The sequence below is a fragment of the Dendrobates tinctorius genome, unplaced genomic scaffold, assembly GCF_039654945.1.
Source record: "Dendrobates tinctorius isolate UK_male_01 unplaced genomic scaffold, ASM3965494v1 ptg000038l, whole genome shotgun sequence".
Classification (NCBI taxonomy): domain Eukaryota; kingdom Metazoa; phylum Chordata; class Amphibia; order Anura; family Dendrobatidae; genus Dendrobates; species Dendrobates tinctorius.
Window position 1 is genome coordinate 30973767 of NW_027361706.1, and position 19736 is coordinate 30993502.

The 19736-nt window shown below is 41.8% G+C and overlaps 1 protein-coding gene across 1 annotated transcript in view; it reads left to right on the top strand.

The window, feature by feature from the left end:
- IL2RB (interleukin 2 receptor subunit beta) overlaps positions 1-19736 on the top strand; it is a 129006-nt gene that overhangs the window by 71726 nt on the left and 37544 nt on the right. Inside the window, exons 4-7 of the mRNA XM_073574344.1 lie at positions 95-176; positions 4497-4611; positions 5520-5653; positions 10885-11047. Coding sequence (XP_073430445.1) covers positions 95-176; positions 4497-4611; positions 5520-5653; positions 10885-11047 — 494 coding nt within the window. The remainder of the gene's footprint in view (positions 1-94; positions 177-4496; positions 4612-5519; positions 5654-10884; positions 11048-19736) is intronic.

Below are 19736 nucleotides of genomic sequence, written 5' to 3' on the forward strand. Positions count from 1 at the left end.
ACTACCCTCCATAACAAAGGTGGAGAGGGATGTGACGGGGAAAAGTAGTAATATGACCGTACTGTATATTCTGAGACAATTCTCTTTCTTTCAGAGACATTAAAGGTTTCTGCTTGCTTACCCCCAGTGGTAACCCAAGAAGCTGTGCAATAAATCTGACTACTGATGGAAAACCTGTGAGTACTTTTTATATATATATATATATTATCGTTTTATATGGGTTATATATGACCTTACAATTCGAGAGTGGCCTTGAAAAATTAATTTGCAATATTTCAAAATTTTATCCTGAGATATATAAGCAAAATTATATTTATCAGGTTATATGCCTGGGAGGAACATGGAAATGGTTTAATTCCACTGTAATATTCTTTTTTCATTCTCTTTTCATTAAAGTGCAGCATAGTACACAGATACAGAACAGTGACATAAATAGTAAAATACATCAGAACAAGAAATGAAGGGCAGAAGAAAATAAGCAACATGATTTACATGTTACAGTGGCTTGCAAAATCATTCACCCCCTTGGCATTTTTCGTGTTTTGCTGCCTTACAACCTGGAATTTCACTGTTTTATTGAGGGTTTGCATCAGTTCATGTAAAGAGCATGCCTACAGCTGTGAACATTTGGTTTTCTTTTTGTTGTGAGGCAAACAACAAATATTACAAAATAACTGAAAACTTCAGTGTGCATAACTATTCACCCCTTAAATTACTGCTTTGTAGAGTCTCCTTTTGCGGCAATTACAGCTGCAAGTTGCTTTGGTTAAGTCTCTATGAGCTTTCCACATCTTGCCACTTAGATTTTTGCCCATTCGTCAATGCAAAACTGTTCCACCTTCTTCAAGTTAGGTGGTTTCCCTTGGTGAACAGCGATCTTCACGCCTGACCACAGATTCTCAATTTGATTGACGTCTGGGGTTAGACACCGCCACTCCAAAACATTTTACATGTTTCCACTCAAACCACTCAAGTGTTTCTTTAGCAGTATGCTTTGTGTCATTTTCTTGTTGGAAGGTGAACCTCCGTCCCAGTCTCCAATCACTGACAGATTGAAGCAGGTTTTGCTCAAGAATATCCTTGTATTTCGCACCATCCATCTTCCCCAGGACTTTTCCCTGTCCCTGTTGCCGAAAAACATTGTGTTATTGGGGTGCTGATCTGTTTGTTTGATGCCAGACATAGCATTTACCTTGGTGGGCAACAAGTTCAATTTTGGTGTCAATTGACTACAGCACCTTCCTCCATACATTTGGGGAGTCTCCCACATGTCTTTTGGCAAAGTCAAAACAAGCCTGCATAAGTAAAGGCTTTTTTTCTGCCCACTCTTCAATAAAGGCCACCTCTATGGAGAGTGCGACTTATTGTGGTCGTATGGACAGATATTCCAGTCTGTGGTTTGGAACCCTGTAGCTCCTTCAGGGTTACCTTTGGTCTCTGTGCTGCCTGATTAATGCCCTCCATGCCCAGGCTGAGTTTTGGTGGATGGCCCAGTCTTGACAGGTTTGCTGTGGTACCATGTTCTTTCCATTTGATGATAATGGATTTGATGGTGCACCGGGGGATCATCAGAGATTGGGATATTTTATTATAACCCAACCCTGACTTGTACTTTTCAACAACTTTGTCCCTGACTTGTTTGGAGATCTCCTTGGTCTTCATGGTGGTGTTTGGTTAGTGGTGCCTATTTCTTCATGGTATTGTTTGGTTAGTGGTGCCTCTTTCTTCATGGTGTTTGGTTAGTGGTGCCTCTTGTTTTAATGGTGTTTCCGCCTCTGTAACCTTTCAGAAAAGGTAAAGTGTAAATACTGACAGACATGTGACACTTAAAATGCACACAGGTGTACTTCATTTTACTAAGCATGTGACTTTTGAAGGTAATAGCTTGCACCAGAAATTTTTAGGAGCTTCATAGCAAAAGGAGTGAATACATATGTGTAGCGCCGGCGTCTCTGCCCTTTGCCTCCATTCCATGGCAGAGACGCCGACTCACTCACAGCCGCAGTCCCCCACTTCCTCCCTCTTCTCCTGCTTTTGATGTCCGAGGTACGCATACAGTGCTCAAATCCCTGGGAAGCGTGCTTAGGGCGCACACTTTCTCTTTCTTAAAGGGGCCGTGCATGCACCATTCTAAAGTGTCCCTAGATAATAGCTGGGAGACAAGTAATATTTAGGGCACCTCCACCTGCATGGAGGTGCCTGTGCAATGTTGTAGTTTGTTTATGTATATATGTGCTTTAGCCCACCTGCCTGTCAGCCATGCCTGTCTGTTATCAGCCATGCCTACCTGCATATCAGCTCTTCCCACCTGCCTGTATTTATATCAGTCGTGCCCACGTGCACCTGCCTGCTACTATCCGCTTGCCTGTGTGTTTGTCGTGCCAGTCACTATAACAGCCAGGCAGTACTTGGCAGTACTTGCTAAATCTACCATTCCTGACTGTTCCTGCCTCCTGTCCCTTGGGGGGTCAGCTACCATCTACCCAATGTCAGTCCTGGTGTAGCACCTGGTCCCATCTCCCTCATCCCTCCTCGGATTGCGGTATCGTCAGCCGCCGTGCACCTGAGGATGGACTTGGTGATTCACCTAGTCACACCCCTCCAGGCTTTCCTCAGATCACGACACAGTGGTTCCACCACCCAGTCCGTTACAATATGCACATGCCACTTTTTAGTTATTTGATTCCATAAATGTAATTTATGCCTATATTTTTCTCACTTCACTTCACCAACTTAGACTAGTTAGAGCTGATGCATCACACTCAAATCAGATTCCAAAAATATTTAAACCCAGTTTGTAATGTAACAAAATAGGTAAAAAGCCGAGGGGGTGGTTGGGGGGAAAGAACTTTCGCAAGCCACCCACCATATGCCCATATACATAGTACGTAAAGCTTCACATATATTGCTTAAATTTTATAAGCCTGGGTTCAAAACTCTTCCACTTAACACATAGTGCACATGGTGGGCACAGGATGCAAGGTGCAAATGCTATTCTGGCTACAGTTACTCCAATGCACAGGTTATTTGTGCAGAAGACAGTATCAGAAGAGAAGGGAACCATCACGCCATCTCATATTCCAGTAGGGATTGAGTTAGGGAGGAATACTGGACCACCCTACTGTCCAGGAGACATAGTCTGAGATTGTGTGACTTAAAAGAGGAGATCATTGGTTCAGTTTTCTTGCATTTTGCCACTCTGTTCTTCATACATGCTATTAGAAAGTTCCTCTTTAATAACCATATGGGGGAGAGGAGAGTGAAATAAAAAAGTAAGGGTGCCATCTGATAATAAGATTTGCAGAAAAGAAGAACCTACCATCAAGAAAGATAGTTGATCATGAAAAATGAGGTTAGAGTTGGATGTAAGTTTTTTGAAGATGTTTTGCAGCAGAAACTGAGTGGAAAGTAATCGAAAACTTTCTAAATCATCCTCAAAAAACTCAAAACTCCTCAAAAACGTGAAGGTACTGCTCAATTTTTGTTCCAAAAACTCTGCACATAGAATCTTAGGCATTATGTACACTGTATTTGCTTGATGAACTCAAAAGCAACGAGTTTTTAGTGGAAGCCTTTTCAGAAAACTCTCATTTGGGGAGTTCTTGTATGAGTTTTTTGTTTCCTGAAGCTAATTTGAAATGGTTTTTTTAAGCATATTTCCCCACCAAAGCATTTTCAAACCCTAAATGAAAAAATAATTGCTCAAAATAAGCTTTACAATATTAAATACATAGGAAGAGTCTTTCAAGCATTTTTGAAGAACTGATCCCCCCTCCAAGAAAATCCTCAAAAGCTCCATGTGCACATATCCTAAAGCTCCCAAACAGTGACAAATCTGAAAGTGGTGCCCTATATTAATCGGTTCATGAACAACCAAGCTCAACCAAGCCCGGAGCCCCCCCCCCCACACATCCATTACTGCAATGCAGTGGCCTCTAAGAAAATGACAACCGGTTGTGGCGCATGCTCAGATTGAGATCTTGACATCGAGATCTCGACATCGAGATCTCAGGTGCTGAGATCTGTTCTCGTTGCAGATTTCTCAATCTGAGCATGCGCCACCTCGGCAGCCATTTTCCCAGCGGCAACCACATCGTAGTAATGGATGTGTGGGGGGCACTGGGAAAATGGCCACCGGGGGAGACACATGCCAGCAGAGCCCCCCCCCGCATCACAGAGCACCGCAGCCATTTTCACCCGCAGCGGCGCACATCAGAACACCCCCTCATCCCAGCCTGCGGCCTGCAGCAATGCACCACTCTTGCCTCCTCCAGCCCTGAGACCCTGCCCCACCGTGGCCGGTGAGGTATATCCGCATTATAAGATGCACCCCCATTTTCCCCTCAAATTTGGGGGGAAAAAGTGCGTCTTTTTTTATATATATTTTTTGTTTTTATTTTTTTATGCTTTTATTTTATTGCTCTTTACTACATACTGTAATTCTGTTATTTTTCACTCACTAAGTCTATCATCTACTTCAATTTTGTTGGATTTAGGTAAAGGAAGTTTGGGCTGTTGACCATAAGTTAAACATGAGTGTTTTCTGTAATAATGGAATAAAAAGAAGTACAAGTGTCACGTTCCTGTCTAATTTTTCCGCGTATCAAAACCGTAAGTTTTGGGCCCATTGTCCTAAATTAAGTATAGTATGTATTTTTGAAATCCTTACTTTATTTAGAAACCATATACAATACATTAGATAACATCTCAAAATTATGGACAGCTACTGATGAATTAATTTAAAAGGTTGTCAAGGATCTTGTTTTTTTTTATTCATAGGCTTTTAGCTGTTGGAAATAACAATACAGTTCTCTTCATCTGTCCTTTGAGTTGAAAGAGTTCAGAGATTCTAAAAAATAGAAAATAAATTCAATTGTACCAAGGAGCCGTCAGACAGAACTTGTGGCTCTTATCTATCAAAAAACCCTACTAATGAACATGACGTCCAAATTTATCGATAGTCATAATTTTTACATTAACTCAACTGTGCTTCAAATTAGCCTTTATATTTACAGTCATGGCCTTGAAATTGTTCCAACCTTGACATTTTTCAACACTTTTGATTCTTGAATCCTCAGACAGTTTTCTTCCCCTCTCTCTGTTCTCCATGCTTAGTGTGGCACACACAGACATACAATGCAAAGATTGAGTCAATTTCTTCCATTTTTAACTGGTTTCATGTGTGATTTTTAAATTGTCCACACCTGTTACTTGCCACAGGTGAGTTTGAACCAGCATCAGGTGCTTGAAATAAGGTTGTTTACACACAATTTTAGAAAGGTGCCAGCAATTTTGGCCAACCCATTTTGGATTTTGTATGAAATTATGCCTGATTTGCCTTTTTTCTCTATTTTTTCCATGTTCCAATAAGCACAAAGGAAATAAACATGTGTATAACAAAACATCTGTAATTGCAATAAATTTCTGGGAGAAACACTTCATTTTCTGGAGCAAATTCAAGGGTGCCAACACTTTTGTCCATTACTTTATATCTATGCATGAATTGTCTCTGCTCCTAGATCCAGCTATGTCCATTGACATCAAGATGGTAAGCTACGGTGTGTGGAAACTCACATGGGACATGAGTCACAGAAGTAATATAGCGAATACAGAAACTGAAATCTTCTACAAATCAGTTAATCAATTATGGCAGGTAAGAAATAAAAAGCATAAGTTATAGAACATGTGAGCTTTGCAGAATTGACAGTTCATAGACAAAATTGGTGGATGGATAGATGGATGGACTGACAGAAGGACTGAAGGACCAATGGACCAGGAATTAAAGCAGTACAAGTAACAGTATATGTGTAACATACATGTCAGTACCTGCCTACAATGCTTTTGCTTCTGCACCAGTGGACATGCACATTCATTGTGGGTGACACAGGGTGGTAATGCGGCAGTCCTGGTTTAGTTGTAAAGGTCAGTCATGGCAATAGTCGTGGCTGAGCTTGACAGGCTTTGGGTGGGTGCCCTGGCCTCCCTTTACATAAAAATCATGTTTTACTTTCAGCTTACTTGCTTCTCCATTCTCTACGCCGTCAGGGTTCTTCCTTTGCTCTTTAAGGACACCTTTGGCCCTTTGTGAAATAACAGAGACACAGTCCAGTTGTAAAACAAAATGCAAAACTTTACTTTCATGTCTTTGCAGCACATCCAGGTTCAATACTGCATCCACAGCAGGTTTCACATTACATGTCACTTCAGCTTTCCCTTCATTTATCTCCCTGCCACACGGCTCGAGATCAGGTCGTACCATCTTGTTCTTTTTCTCGGCATCCTCCCTGTCCAGACTCACTGCCACTGGGTGTTCCCTCAGCCATTTCACCCCGGATCTGAGGGCATCTGCCCAGGCTAAGACCTGCCACATGGTGAGTGACCCGCCCGTCTGTCCTACCGTGTCCACCTCTGAAGCTTTCAAACTTGTAGCTCAATCTTCTGCCACTCCTGCGGCTGTGTCTATGCTGTTCCCCACACACTGGATGCCTGGGCACTTCCTTGAGATTAAAGTTACGGGGTCGTACAGTTGCCCGGGCTAATAGCCCACCCGAGCTCTATGGGCAACCTCGCCCTTCTGGTGCTAATCATGGAGCTCCCATCCCTTAACTACAATGACCCCTCCAATATTAACTATTTACACCAGTACACTATTGTACTAAACTAGTTGCACTAAAATGCCCCCATCAGGTGGCCTAACGCTAATATTACACTTTCCCTGTACTAAACACATACTACAGTATATCTACACATACTAACGACATTATGTAACACCAACAAATATATGCATATATCTATATCTATATCTATATCTATATATATATATATATATATATACACACACACACACACACTTTGCACACTTTACACCGGGACATGTTTAGGGGTCCAGGACTGCTACATTGACCCCCTTACATAGTCCCTGGGACTTGTGGCACCATCTAGGTAAAAAATGTGAAGGTCAATTTCTAGCTTGTTTAGTATTGTCTCCTTGAATCAGGTTGCCCTCTTTTTAAACTGGATCTCCCACCACCAGTTATAAGTACTTCTTATTGTGGTCCACACCTCTGTACTCAACTCCAGTATTTCTAGTGTTTTGTTTTTTTTTACTCATACTTCAGCCTTCTTACTGACGATTTTGTCTCTTATCTGTACTTACTGGTTCTGATTTTGCTACATGACTTTCCTGTCAGCAGCTACTCCGGGGATTGAACCTATGAGCCCCGTCACACATAGCGACTCACCAGCGATCCCGACAACGATATCACCTTGTCAGGATCGCTGGTGAGTCGCTATGTGATCGTTGGTGAGTTGTCAGACAGGCAGCTTCGCCAGCGATCAGGACCAGCGACACGCAGATAACAAGCGACGCACGTCGCTTAGTTACCCGCAGTGTATCTTAGTTACCAGCGCGCTGATGCAGGGAGCTGGTAACCAAGGTACACATCGGGTTTCTAAGGGGCGCGCAGCACTTAGAAACCCGATGTGTACCTTGGTTACCAGCTCCCTGCACCAGCGCGCTGGTAACTAAGGTACACATCGGGTTTCTAGGCACAGTGCGTCCCCTTAGAAACCGATGTGTACCTTAGTTACCAGCTCCTGCTCGCTGGTCTCCCGCCTGTCACATGCAGCGATACGTGCTGACCAGCGAACCCAAAAATGTCCAGCCATTTCAACAGCGATCAGCGATACCCGGCAGGGGGGCCGGTCGCTGATGGCTGTCACACACAGCGATCTCGCTGGTGAGATCGCTGTTGCGTCACAAAACTAGTGACTCAGCAGTGATCTCGCTAGCGAGATCGCTGTGTGTGACGGGGGCTTAAGACCTTTGCGTAAAGCTGGAGTCACACATAGCAACTTACCAGCGATCCCGACAACGATATCAACGTGTCAGGATCACTGGTAAGTCGCTATGTGATCGCTGGTGAGCTGTCAAACAGACAGCTTCACCAGCGATTAGCACAGCTATGCCGAGCGCGCGGCTTCGCTGTGTTCGTTAGCGCTGATGCCATGGATCCATGTAAAAAATAGAATTAAAATAAGAAATATTGTTATTCTCACCTTCTGACGTCCCGCGCAGCATTCCCGCCTGTCTCCACGCTCCGGTCCCAGTAATACTTTGCGAGAATGACCGCGATGACGTCCGTTCTCGCGGGATCGCGAAGTCTCGCGGTCATTCTTGCAAAGGATTACTGGGACCGGGAGCGTGGAGAGAGGCAGGAAGACTGAGCGGGACGCCGGAAGGTGAGAATAACAATATTTTTTATTTTTTTTATTATTTTACAGCTGATCGCTGGTCTTCCGCCTGTCACACACAGCGATGCATGCTGGCCAGCGGGAGATCAGCGACGAAAAAAATGTCCAGAGGTTTCTTGCAGCGATCAGCGATACCGGCAGGGGGGCCGGTCGCTGATCGCTGTCACACACAGCGATCTCGCTGGTGAGATGGCAGTTGTGTCACAAAAGTTGTGACTCAGCAGCAATCTCGCTAGCGAGATTGCTATGTGTGACGGGGCCTTAAGTCCACATACCTGTAGACGAGTTAAAGGATGAAGGCAAGGCCTCCCCTGCGACCTGATAGTCGGAGAAGCTAGCACAAAGTCTATCAGTAGAAGCCCTATTTAGAGCTTCCATGTGACCTCATGGACAGGGCCACTTTACAATATGGTCCACAGCTGCATGTCACCAAATCATTAAACATGCAAAACAGAAGCCGCGGAGACACCATCACATGTTTCTCAACGGAAGCAATGACTAGCCAGGTCTTTCACCGGGAAGGAACAACCACGGGAAGGGCAGTCTCCAATGAAGGAAACCACCTATGCCAAAACATGGTATCCATCCACAGACAGCTGTTTCGGGGTATTTGCCCCTCATCAGTGTGGAGTAGGAAACTGGCATTTAGGAGCAATGCCTAGTAGAAGACTGTGAGAAATGAGGATGATTGACCTCATGGCAAATACCCCGAAACAGCTGTCTGTGGATGGATACCATGTTTTGGCATAGGTGGTTTCCTTCATTGGAGACTGCCCTTCCCGTGGTTGTTCCTTCCCGGTGAAAGACCTGGCTAGTCATTGCTTGCGTTGAAAAACATGTGATGGTGTCTCCGCGGCTTCTGTTTTGCATGCTTCGCATATTTCCCATAAGGGATGGGGGCAGTGCTCTAGAATCACTGCGTTGAGAAACATGTGATGGTGTCTCCGCAGTGTCGGATGTTGATCTCCATGAGGTCAATCATCCTCATTTCTCACAGTCTTCTACTAGGCATTGCTCCTACTAGCCAGTTTCCTACTCCACACTGATGAGGGGCAAATACCCCGAAACAGCTGTCTGTGGATGGATACCATGTTTTGGCATAGGTGGTTTTCTTCATTGGAGACTGCCCTTCCCGTGGTTGTTCCTTCCCGGTGAAAGACCTGGCTAGTCATTGCTTGCGTTGAGAAACATGTGATGGTGTCTCCGCGGCTTCTGTTTTGCATGCTTCGCATATTTCCCATAAGGGATGGGGGCAGTGCTCTAGAATCACTGCGTTGAGAAACATGTGATGGTGTCTCCGCAGTGTCGGATGTTGATCTCCATGAGGTCAATCATCCTCATTTCTACCAATCATTAAACCACTGGCTCCAAAAATAATCCAAAAGTTTGACAGCTTGAGAAATGCTCATGAATTTTTAGTTATACCTTGCCACATGTGGGATAATAAAGCTACTATTTTTGGAAATATTTTCTGGAGTGCTGTCTATTTTTGGATACTAGATATAGTGCTACAATTTGTTTTGACCCCTGATCCAGAATAATGTTTTGTCCAGGCATTGTACCCATATTTAGCCGGTGTCTTCACTAAAGATAAACATGTTTACTCATAGTTCAGAAGTAGAATAGTGATGTCACCATTACTCAGGTCACTTTGCTCACAGAAGAGCCATTTTCCACATGGTATTTATAACCCAACACAATCTGGTTATGTATGGTTTATAGGAAGTTGGGAACATGACATGACTGGGGCCAGACACATTTTATCTAATATGTATATAGTATATACACAAAACTATTGGGACACACTATTTGTCATTCAGTGTAAATGCCACAGGTGCATAAAATCCAGCCCTTGGCCACACCATCTGCCTTTACTGACATGTGACAGAATGGTCCATGATAGGTCCATGAAGAGCTCACTGATACCAATGTGGTCCTATAATAGGAGTCACCGATGTAACAAGTCAGTTCATAACATTTATTACCTATTTATTTATTTTACTCATTTATATAGACATTATTGGCACTGTCCCCGATGGGGCTCACAATCTAAGTTCCCTATCAGTATGTCTTTGGAGTGTGGGAGGAAACCGGAGAACCCGGAGGAAACCCATGCAAACACGGGGAGAACATACAAACTCCTTGCCGATGTTGTCCTTGGTGGGATTTGAACCCAGGACCCAAGTGCTGCAAGGCTGCAGTGCTAACCACTGAGTCACTGTGCCGCCCCTACTAAATATTCTTTGATTATTACCTGCTACTAATTTTTTAGATTTGTAGTTTTCTGACAACATGTGCCATCGCCTTTAACTGCTTGCTTTTTATGTACTCATTGTACTAGTTTTTGTTATGTCATGTACTTAATAAAAAAAATTGTGTTTTTTTACATTACACTCTAGATTCTGTACTCCAAGTCTCTTTTAGGATACATAACCCCAGAATAATGCCTAAGAATTTAGAATGGCATGTCATAAATTCTGCTGCAGGTGTAATGTAGAGATGTAAAAATATTTTTATCTGTATATAATTAGCTGTTTTATAAATATGGGATAAGTTAATTGATATATGCATCCAGATACATGAAAGAAGAATATTCTTTTAGAGTAACAGAAAATTATCTTTCTTCTACAGGATGCACACAATGTCAGAGTTAAAAATGTCACTTCAGTCACATTACAAAAGTTAGATCCTGACACTCGGTATGAAGCTAAACTGCGAGTGAACCAGAAAAATTTATCGGGAGGCAGATGGAGTGAATGGGGCAAGACTGTACAATGGACAACCCCTTCTAAAGGTATCAATGTCAATCAAATATCCTTAGTTTACGTATATATATATATATATATATATATACACACTGCTCAAAAAAAAAAAATAAAGGGAACACTTAACAGAATATAACTCCAAATAAATCAAACTTCTGTGAAATCAAACTGTCCACTTAGGAAGCAACACTGATTGACAATCAATTTCACATGCTGTTGTGCAAATGGAATAGACAACAGATGGAAATTATTGGCAATTATCAAGACACCCTCAATAAAGGAGTGGTTCTGCAGGTGGGGACCACAGACCACAGTACCAATGCTTTCTGGTTGATGTCTTGGTCACTTTTGAATGTTGGTGTGCTTTCACACTTGTAGTAGCATGAGACGGAATCTACAACCCACACAAGTGGCTCAGGTAGTGCAGCTCATCCAGGATGGCACATCAATGCGAGCTGTGGCAAGAAGGTTTGCCAGCATAGTGTCCAGAGGCTGGAGCCGCTACCAGGAGACAGGCCAGTACACCAGGAGATGTGGAGGGGGCCTGTTGTGAGTTCATTTTCCCCTTCACCGTTGATATCTGATGAACTCCCTCTGCTGGTGAAGAGAGGTAGTGAAATTCATTGGGTTGAGAAGAACCTGTCATCTGAACAGGTGGAGCCTGATTGGACACCCGGAATCACTGAGTGGATATAAGGCAGCCAATGCCCTACAGGGGTGCTGGTGATCCTTTCTGCTCTGAGCTCTTGCAACCAGTTAGTCCTGTCTACTGAAAGCTAAGTTTTTGCTCTCTTATTTTTCCATGAGATTTTGTCTGTTTGCTTCGTGTTTTGTGTTCAGCCTGCCTTTGTTGGGACGGGCTGAGCTCCATTTTTGTCTCTGATCAGTTTATCTCTTTGCTCTGTTTTCAGAATATACCTGAGTGCTGATATAGTGATTTTGAAGTCTAGCGACTTCAGGGCCTTTTTCCCTATCAGACAGTTGGGACATTTTTGGTAGGGTTTTTTGCAGATTGCAACCAGCATCTTTTCTGTCCTTTACTATTTAGTTAGTTGGGCCCCATCATTTGCTCAACCTGTCTTTCTGTCTGTGTTTGTGTTTTCATCTGCTTTTCACCGACAATACATGTTGGGGGCTGTCTATTGCTTTGGGGTCTGCTCTGGGGCAGTTTAGATTTCCCCTTTCTTTCTTTAGGCTTATTTAGTTCTCCGGCTGTGATCGAGGGGTCTAGGGCACCGTAGGAACCCCCCACGGCTACTGTTAGTTGTGGTGAATAGGATCAGGGGTCTACAATCCGATAGCTACCAAACTCTCCGGTTTTCTGGACTTAGCTTGTATTTTCGTTTTTTCCTCCTTCGGTGACTCATTCATAACAGGGGCCGTAGGAGGGCAACAACCCAACAGCAGGCCTGCTACTTGCTCGCATTGATGTGCCATCCTGGATGAGCTGCACTACCTGAGCCACTTGTGTAGGTTGTAGAGTCTGTATCATGCTACCATGAGTGTGAAAGCACACCAACATTCAAAAGTTTCTAAATCATCAGCCAGAAAGCACTGGTACTGAGATGTGATCTGTGGTCCCTACCTGCAGAACCACTCCTTTATTGAGGGTGTCTTGATAATTGCCGATAATTTTCATTTGTTGTCTATTCCATTGGCACAACAGCATGTGAAATTGATTGTCAATCAGTGTTGCTTCCTAAGTGGACAGTTTGATAACACAGAAGTATGGTTTACTTGGATTTATAGTCTGCTGTTTAAGTGTTCCCTTTATTTTTTTGAGCAGTGTATGTATATACAGTATACTGTATATATCAAGTGATGGTGGCAGTTACACATGGCACCCATACTTCCTCTCTATGTATCACATGAAACAATGGATTAAATACAGTTGTGGCCAAAAGTATTGACACCCCTGCAGTTTTGTCAGATAATACTCAGTTTCTTCCTGAAAATGATTGCAAACACAAATTCTTTGGTATTATTATCTTCATTTAATTTGTCTTAAATGAAAAAACACAAGAGTATGAAGCAAAAAGCAAAACATTGATCATTTCACACAAAACTCCAAAAATGGGCCAGACAAAAGTATTGGCACCCTCAGCCTAATACTTGGTTGCACAACCTTTAGCCAAAATAACTGCGACCAACCGCTTCCGGTAACCATCAATGACTTTCTTACAATGCTCTGCTGGAATTTTAGACCATTCTTCTTTGGTAAACTGCTCCAGGTCCCTGATATTTGAAGGGTGCCTTCTCCAAACTGCCATTTTTAGATCTCTCCACAGGTGTTCTATGGGATTCAGGTATGGTCTCATTGCTGGCCACCTTAGAAGTCTCCAGTGCTTTCTCTCAAACCATTTTCTAATGCTTTTTGAAGTGTGTTTTGGGTCATTGTCCTGCTGGAAGACCCATGACCTCTGAGGGAGGCCCAGCTTTCTCACAGTGGGCCCTACATTATGCTGCAAAATTTGTTGGTAGTCTTCTGACTTCATAATGCCATGCACACGGTCAAGCAGTCCAGTGCCAGAGGCAGCAAAGCAACCCCAAAACATCAGGGAACCTCCGTCATGTTTGACTGTAGGGACCGTGTTCTTTTCTTTGAATGCCTCTTTTTTCTCCTGTAAACTCTATGTTGATGCCTTTGCCCTAAAAGCTCTACTTTTGTCTCACCTGACCAGAGAACATTCTTCCAAATTGTTTTAGGCTTTTTCAGGGAAGTTTTGGCAAACTCCAGCCTGGCTTTTTTATGTCTCGGGGTAAGAAGTGGGTTCTTCCTGGGTATCCTACCATACAGTCCCTTTTCATTCAGATGCCGACGGATAGTACGGGTTGACACTGTTGTACCCTCGGACTGCAGGGCAGCTTGAACTTGTTTGGATGTTAGTCGAGGTTCTTTATCCAACATCCGCACAATCTTGCGTTGAAATCTCTTGTCAATTTTTCTTTTCCGTCCACATCTAGGGAGGTTAGCCACAGTGCTATGGGCTTTAAACTTCTTGATGACACTGCGCACGGTAGACACAGGAACATTCAGGTCTTTGGAGATGGACTTGTAGCCTTGAGATTGCTCATGCTTCCTCACAATTTGGTTTCTCAAGTCCTCAGACAGTTCTTTGGTCTTTCTTTTCTCCATGCTCAATGTGGTACACACAAGGACACAGGACAGAGGTTGAGTCAACTTTAATCAATGTCAACTGGCTGCAAGTGTGATTTAGTTATTGCCAACACCTGTTAGGTGCCACAGGTAAGTTACAGGTGCTGTTATTTACACAAATTAGAGAAGCATCACATGATTTTTCAAACAGTGCCAATACTTTTGTCCACCCTCTTTTTTATGTTTGGTGTGGAATTATATTCAATTTGGCTTTAGGACAATTCTTTTTGTGTTTTTCATTTAAGACAAATTAAATGAAGATAATAATACCAAAGAATTTGTGTTTGCAATCATTTTCAGGAAGAAACTGAGTATTATCTGACAAAATTGCAGGGGTGTCAATACTTTTGGCCACAACTGTATATTATGGTTAAGGCATTATAAAGCTGAAAAAGCTTTGATTGTCAGAATGTGGAAGCAAAAACCTTAACAAAGAAAAAACAGCAAAAGAGTTAAAATTGCACAGGTTCCTGAGAATTATGCAAAAAGACATCAGAAGACATCTTTTTTTGTCAATCTGACATTTCCAAGGTTTTTTTTTCCTCATGTATTAAACATTTTATGACAAATTGAAGTACACAAACAGCTTTGCAAAAGAGAAGTCATAGGTGATCTCGTATAAGACAGTCGTATGGCTGAGATCATTTTTGTCCCTGTACCTTAAAACGCAAATAACACAGCCCAAAAATAAAAATTACATTTTGTATAATTTTGTTTTTTAGTTCTATTTGTGTAGTAGAAAATTGCAAAATCCATAAAGACATCTCTGCAGAGGGGACAAATCATCCTCACATTTTATATGTGGGATTAATTATAAATGAGGAAGTGAGAAAGAGCTTACACTGCAACCTTCATTAAAGTAGGACCACCTGCTGTGATTAGGTAATTACAGCAAGGAATCTGATGAGAAGCAGCCAAGGAGAAGTACAAACCCAAAGCAAGAGCTTTGTCTATTCAAAGGAGTTATCTCATACTTTTTGGAGCCAGTGGTCAGTGATGTATATTGGTGTTTGCATCGATCTGATATGTTTTTGGCGTCATAGTGATGGGACAAACTTAACACATTCACTCACATCACTGTAAGGCCTTTCTAACACATACAACTTAATAACGGAAGATCGATGATGCTATCCATGCTATGTTTCATCTCGATAGAAAGGTAAAAACGTGATAGGAAGCATGACAATGATATCTCCTGCTTAGGACCTCCAGGGGTGAAGATATCTTGAAAGTAGGGGTTCTCATAAACTTCTAAAAGACTTATAGTACATCCCACTACAAGCTCCCATATGAGCTCACCAAGGGGTGGTTTGTGGGTGTACTCTTGATATAATAAAAATCAGAGTTTGGGTTTTGGTCTTTTGTAAGTATTGGAAGGTAGTTTGCTGTAGTGCTGTCCATTTCCTAAGGAGTACCTTCCTCTGATAAGTTCTGAGCCATGTCAAAGACACAGGTTTCGTACTTCTTTTGTTATCCCTTCTATTCCATGTGATTGTATATACCATTTTGTTTTGTTCCAATTTTTTCATCATCTTTGTATAGTTTTTATAAACACTGCATATTTTTTGGCATTAGATTTCTAAAATGTAATAGCTCTGTTCCTCTTGTTCTGTAAACCGCACCCCTGAAGCCATATGCTACCTGTAACAGGCATCCCAGCAGCCTGAATAAACGATTGGTGGTGGCAAATAGTAGTTCCTTTTCTTATTGTGGATTTAGCAGTGATCATATTAATGTGAATACATATATATATAGTATACAGATATACACCGGCGCTACCAATAGAAAAGGAGGGCTGATGGTGCCTAGACAGAAGCTGCGCTTGTTCTGCCAAAAAAGGGTTAAATAAGTAAAAAGAGGAAGGCACCGCGCTCACAGGAGGATTCACAGATAATAACGTAAAAGTGAAAGTCCTGCCTTTCACACATAAGCAGGATAGTCAAAGCGTGCAGGAGATACAAATCTACCACAGCAAGATACACTGATGAATGGTAAAGGACTTGTACAAACTTACCCTAGCTCTGCTGAATGAAGGTGCTGTGCTGATCACAGTGAATGATCCACAGAAATGCTGGAAAATCAGGTGAGAAGCTGGGAGGATGAAGTGAATGAACTAGCTGACTGGGGTGCAAGTAATGAAGAGAGCTGGGCAGAGCCAGGATAGCTCCGGCCGGTAGCATCCTGGATGCACAGCTGAGGGGGGCCGACACTGTCCTGCACTGACAGCGTGTGACGTCACAGGCTGAGGCTACGGAGCCTAGCTGGGGCCAAAAACCTACGCGTTTCAAAGCAAAACGTGCTTCTTCATCAGGGTTACTGCTCACCCAGTATAGCTGTCATATATAGTGTGTATATGTTCAAACACCTGTTTAACTCTTGGATTGAACACTGACCTCCACCCTCCCAGTAGAAGGCTAATTAATGATTAAGATAATAACATACATTTAAAAAGAAAGAGAAAAGAATAGCCATAGCGTATACCTCACAAAAATGGGTTGTAATATTGAGAATAATAAGGAATGTTAAAAACTATAACTTTATTATGCTGATAAATTTTTTAACATTTTAATATGAATAAAATCGAATACAAATATAAATATAAAGAAAAACTATGCGCGTAAAAATAAAATATGCTCCACCTACCGCGAATACTCATACAAAAAGCAGACATTGAAAATATGAATATAGAGAATATGGTAGGGTAAGGCAAATGCATCTATCTTAAAGAAAAAAAAAAAAATATTTATAAAACCACATAATGTATATATGGCCAATAAAAATAGTCATAAACAGCCTCTATTTATGCATTTCACAATACTAATATTGGTTATAAACGCTGTTCTATTGCATACCAAATATTAGTATAACTAGTGAGGATAATGATTAAAATTACTTGTATATAGTGTTGAGCATTCCGATACCGCAAGTATCGGGTATCGGCCGATACTTGCTGTATCGGAATTCCGATACCGACTTCCGATATTTTTTCAATATCGGAAGTCGGCATCGGAATCGGAAGTTCAGTTGATTGACAGCCTGACGTCATCATGATGCGCGGTGTGTGCGCATCATGATGCGCCGTCATTTCGGGCCTTCCGGGGGTCTCTGCCGGCCTGCCGGGGGGCTGTGCCGGCCTGCCGGGGGGCTGTGTGGACTGCCCGGGGTCTGTACCGGCCTGCCGGGGGGCTGTGCCGGCCTGCCGGTGGTCTGTGCACCCTGTGGGGGTCTGTGCCGGCCTGCCGGGGGGCTGTGCTGATGTCCGGGGGTCTGTGCAAGCATCGTCCGATGGGACTACAAGTCCCATCTGGCGATGCCTGCTACCATGACAGTGATTGACACATTAGCCAATGATGGGACAGTAGTAGTCCCATCATCCGGCTAATGTGTTAAATGTTAAAAAAAAAAAAAAAAAAAAATACTACATACATACTACATACATACTACATGCATGCTACATACATACCACATACATACCACATACATACCACATACATACTACATACATACCACATACATACCACATACATACCACATACATACTACATACATAACACATATATACTACATGCATGCTACATACATACTACATGCTACATATATACTACATGCATACTACATACATGCTACATGCATGCTACATACATACTACATGCTACATACATACTACATATATACTACATACATACTACATATATACTACATACATACTACATACATACTACATGCATGCTACATACATACTACATGCTACATACATACCACATATATACTACATGCATGCTACATACATACTACATGCTACATACATACTACATATATACTACATGCATGCTACATACATACTACATGCTACATACATACTACATATATACTACATGCATGCTACATACATACTACATGCTACATACATACTACATACATACTACATATATACTACATGCATGCTACATACATACTACATGCTACATACATACCACATACATACTACATACATACTACATGCTACATACATACTACATATATACTACATGCATGCTACATACATACTGCATGCTACATACATACTACATACATACTACATATATACTACATGCATGCCACATACATACTACATGCTACATACATACCACATACATACTACATACATACTACATGCTACATACATACTACATATATACTACATGCATGCTACATACATACTGCATGCTACATACATACTACATACATACTACATATATACTACATGCATGCTACATACATACTACATGCTACATACATACCACATACATACTACATACATACTACATGCTACATACATGCTACATATATACTACATGCATGCTACATACATACTGCATGCTACATGCATGCTACATACATACTACATACATACTACATGCTACATACATACCACATATATACTACATACATACTACATACAATACATTCATACAATACATACATAGACATACAGTACATATAACATAGAGTAACATACTTACCAATACTTGTCACATTGTTCCCCGAAGCCATTGTCTTTTCCGGAATAAATATTAACATAACAAACCACAAAAATACTCACCCACGATCCAAAGCAGTCCACGAGTGTGTCCCACGACGATCTTGGGTAGAGAACTGCAGCATCAGCTGTTGCTGCCGTTCTCTACGGGCTGCAGGAATCCAATGACGGAAGGTAGGTATCCTTCCGCACTGTATTCCTCCACCACTTAAAAAAAAAAAAGTCCCTAGTCTCACTTTATGCCATTGCTGTGTGGGAAATTCCCACGCAGCAATGGCATAAAGTGAGACTAGGGACTTTTTTTTTTTTAAGTGGCGGAGGAATACAGTGCGGAAGGATACCTACCTTCCGTCATTGGATTCCTGCAGCCCGTAGAGAACGGCAGCAACAGCTGATGCTGCAGTTCTCTACCCAAGATCGTCATGGGACACACTCGTGGACTGCTTCGGATCGTGGGTGAGTATTTTTGTGGTTTGTTATGTTAATATTTATTCTGTAAAAGACAATGGCTTCGGGGAACAATGTGACAAGTATTGGTAAGTATGTTACTCTATGTTATATGTACTGTATGTCTATGTATGTATTGTATGAATGTATTGTATGTAGTATGTATGTAGTATATATGTGGTATGTATGTAGCATGTAGTATGTATGTAGTATATATGTAGTATGTATGTAGCATGTAGTATATATGTAGTATGCATGTTGCATGTAGTATATATGTAGTATGCATGTTGCATGCATGCAGTATATATGTAGTATGTATGTAGTATATATGTTGCATGTAGTATATATGTAGTATGCATGTTGCATGCATGTAGTATATATGTAGTATGTATGTTGCATGTAGTATATATGTAGTATGTATGTTGCATGTAGTATATATGTAGTATGCATGTTGCATGTAGTATATATGTAGTATGCATGTTGCATGCATGTAGTATATATGTAGCATGCAGTATGTATGTAGTATATATGTAGTATGTATGTTGCATGTAGTATATATGTAGTATGCATGTTGCATGCATGTAGTATATATGTA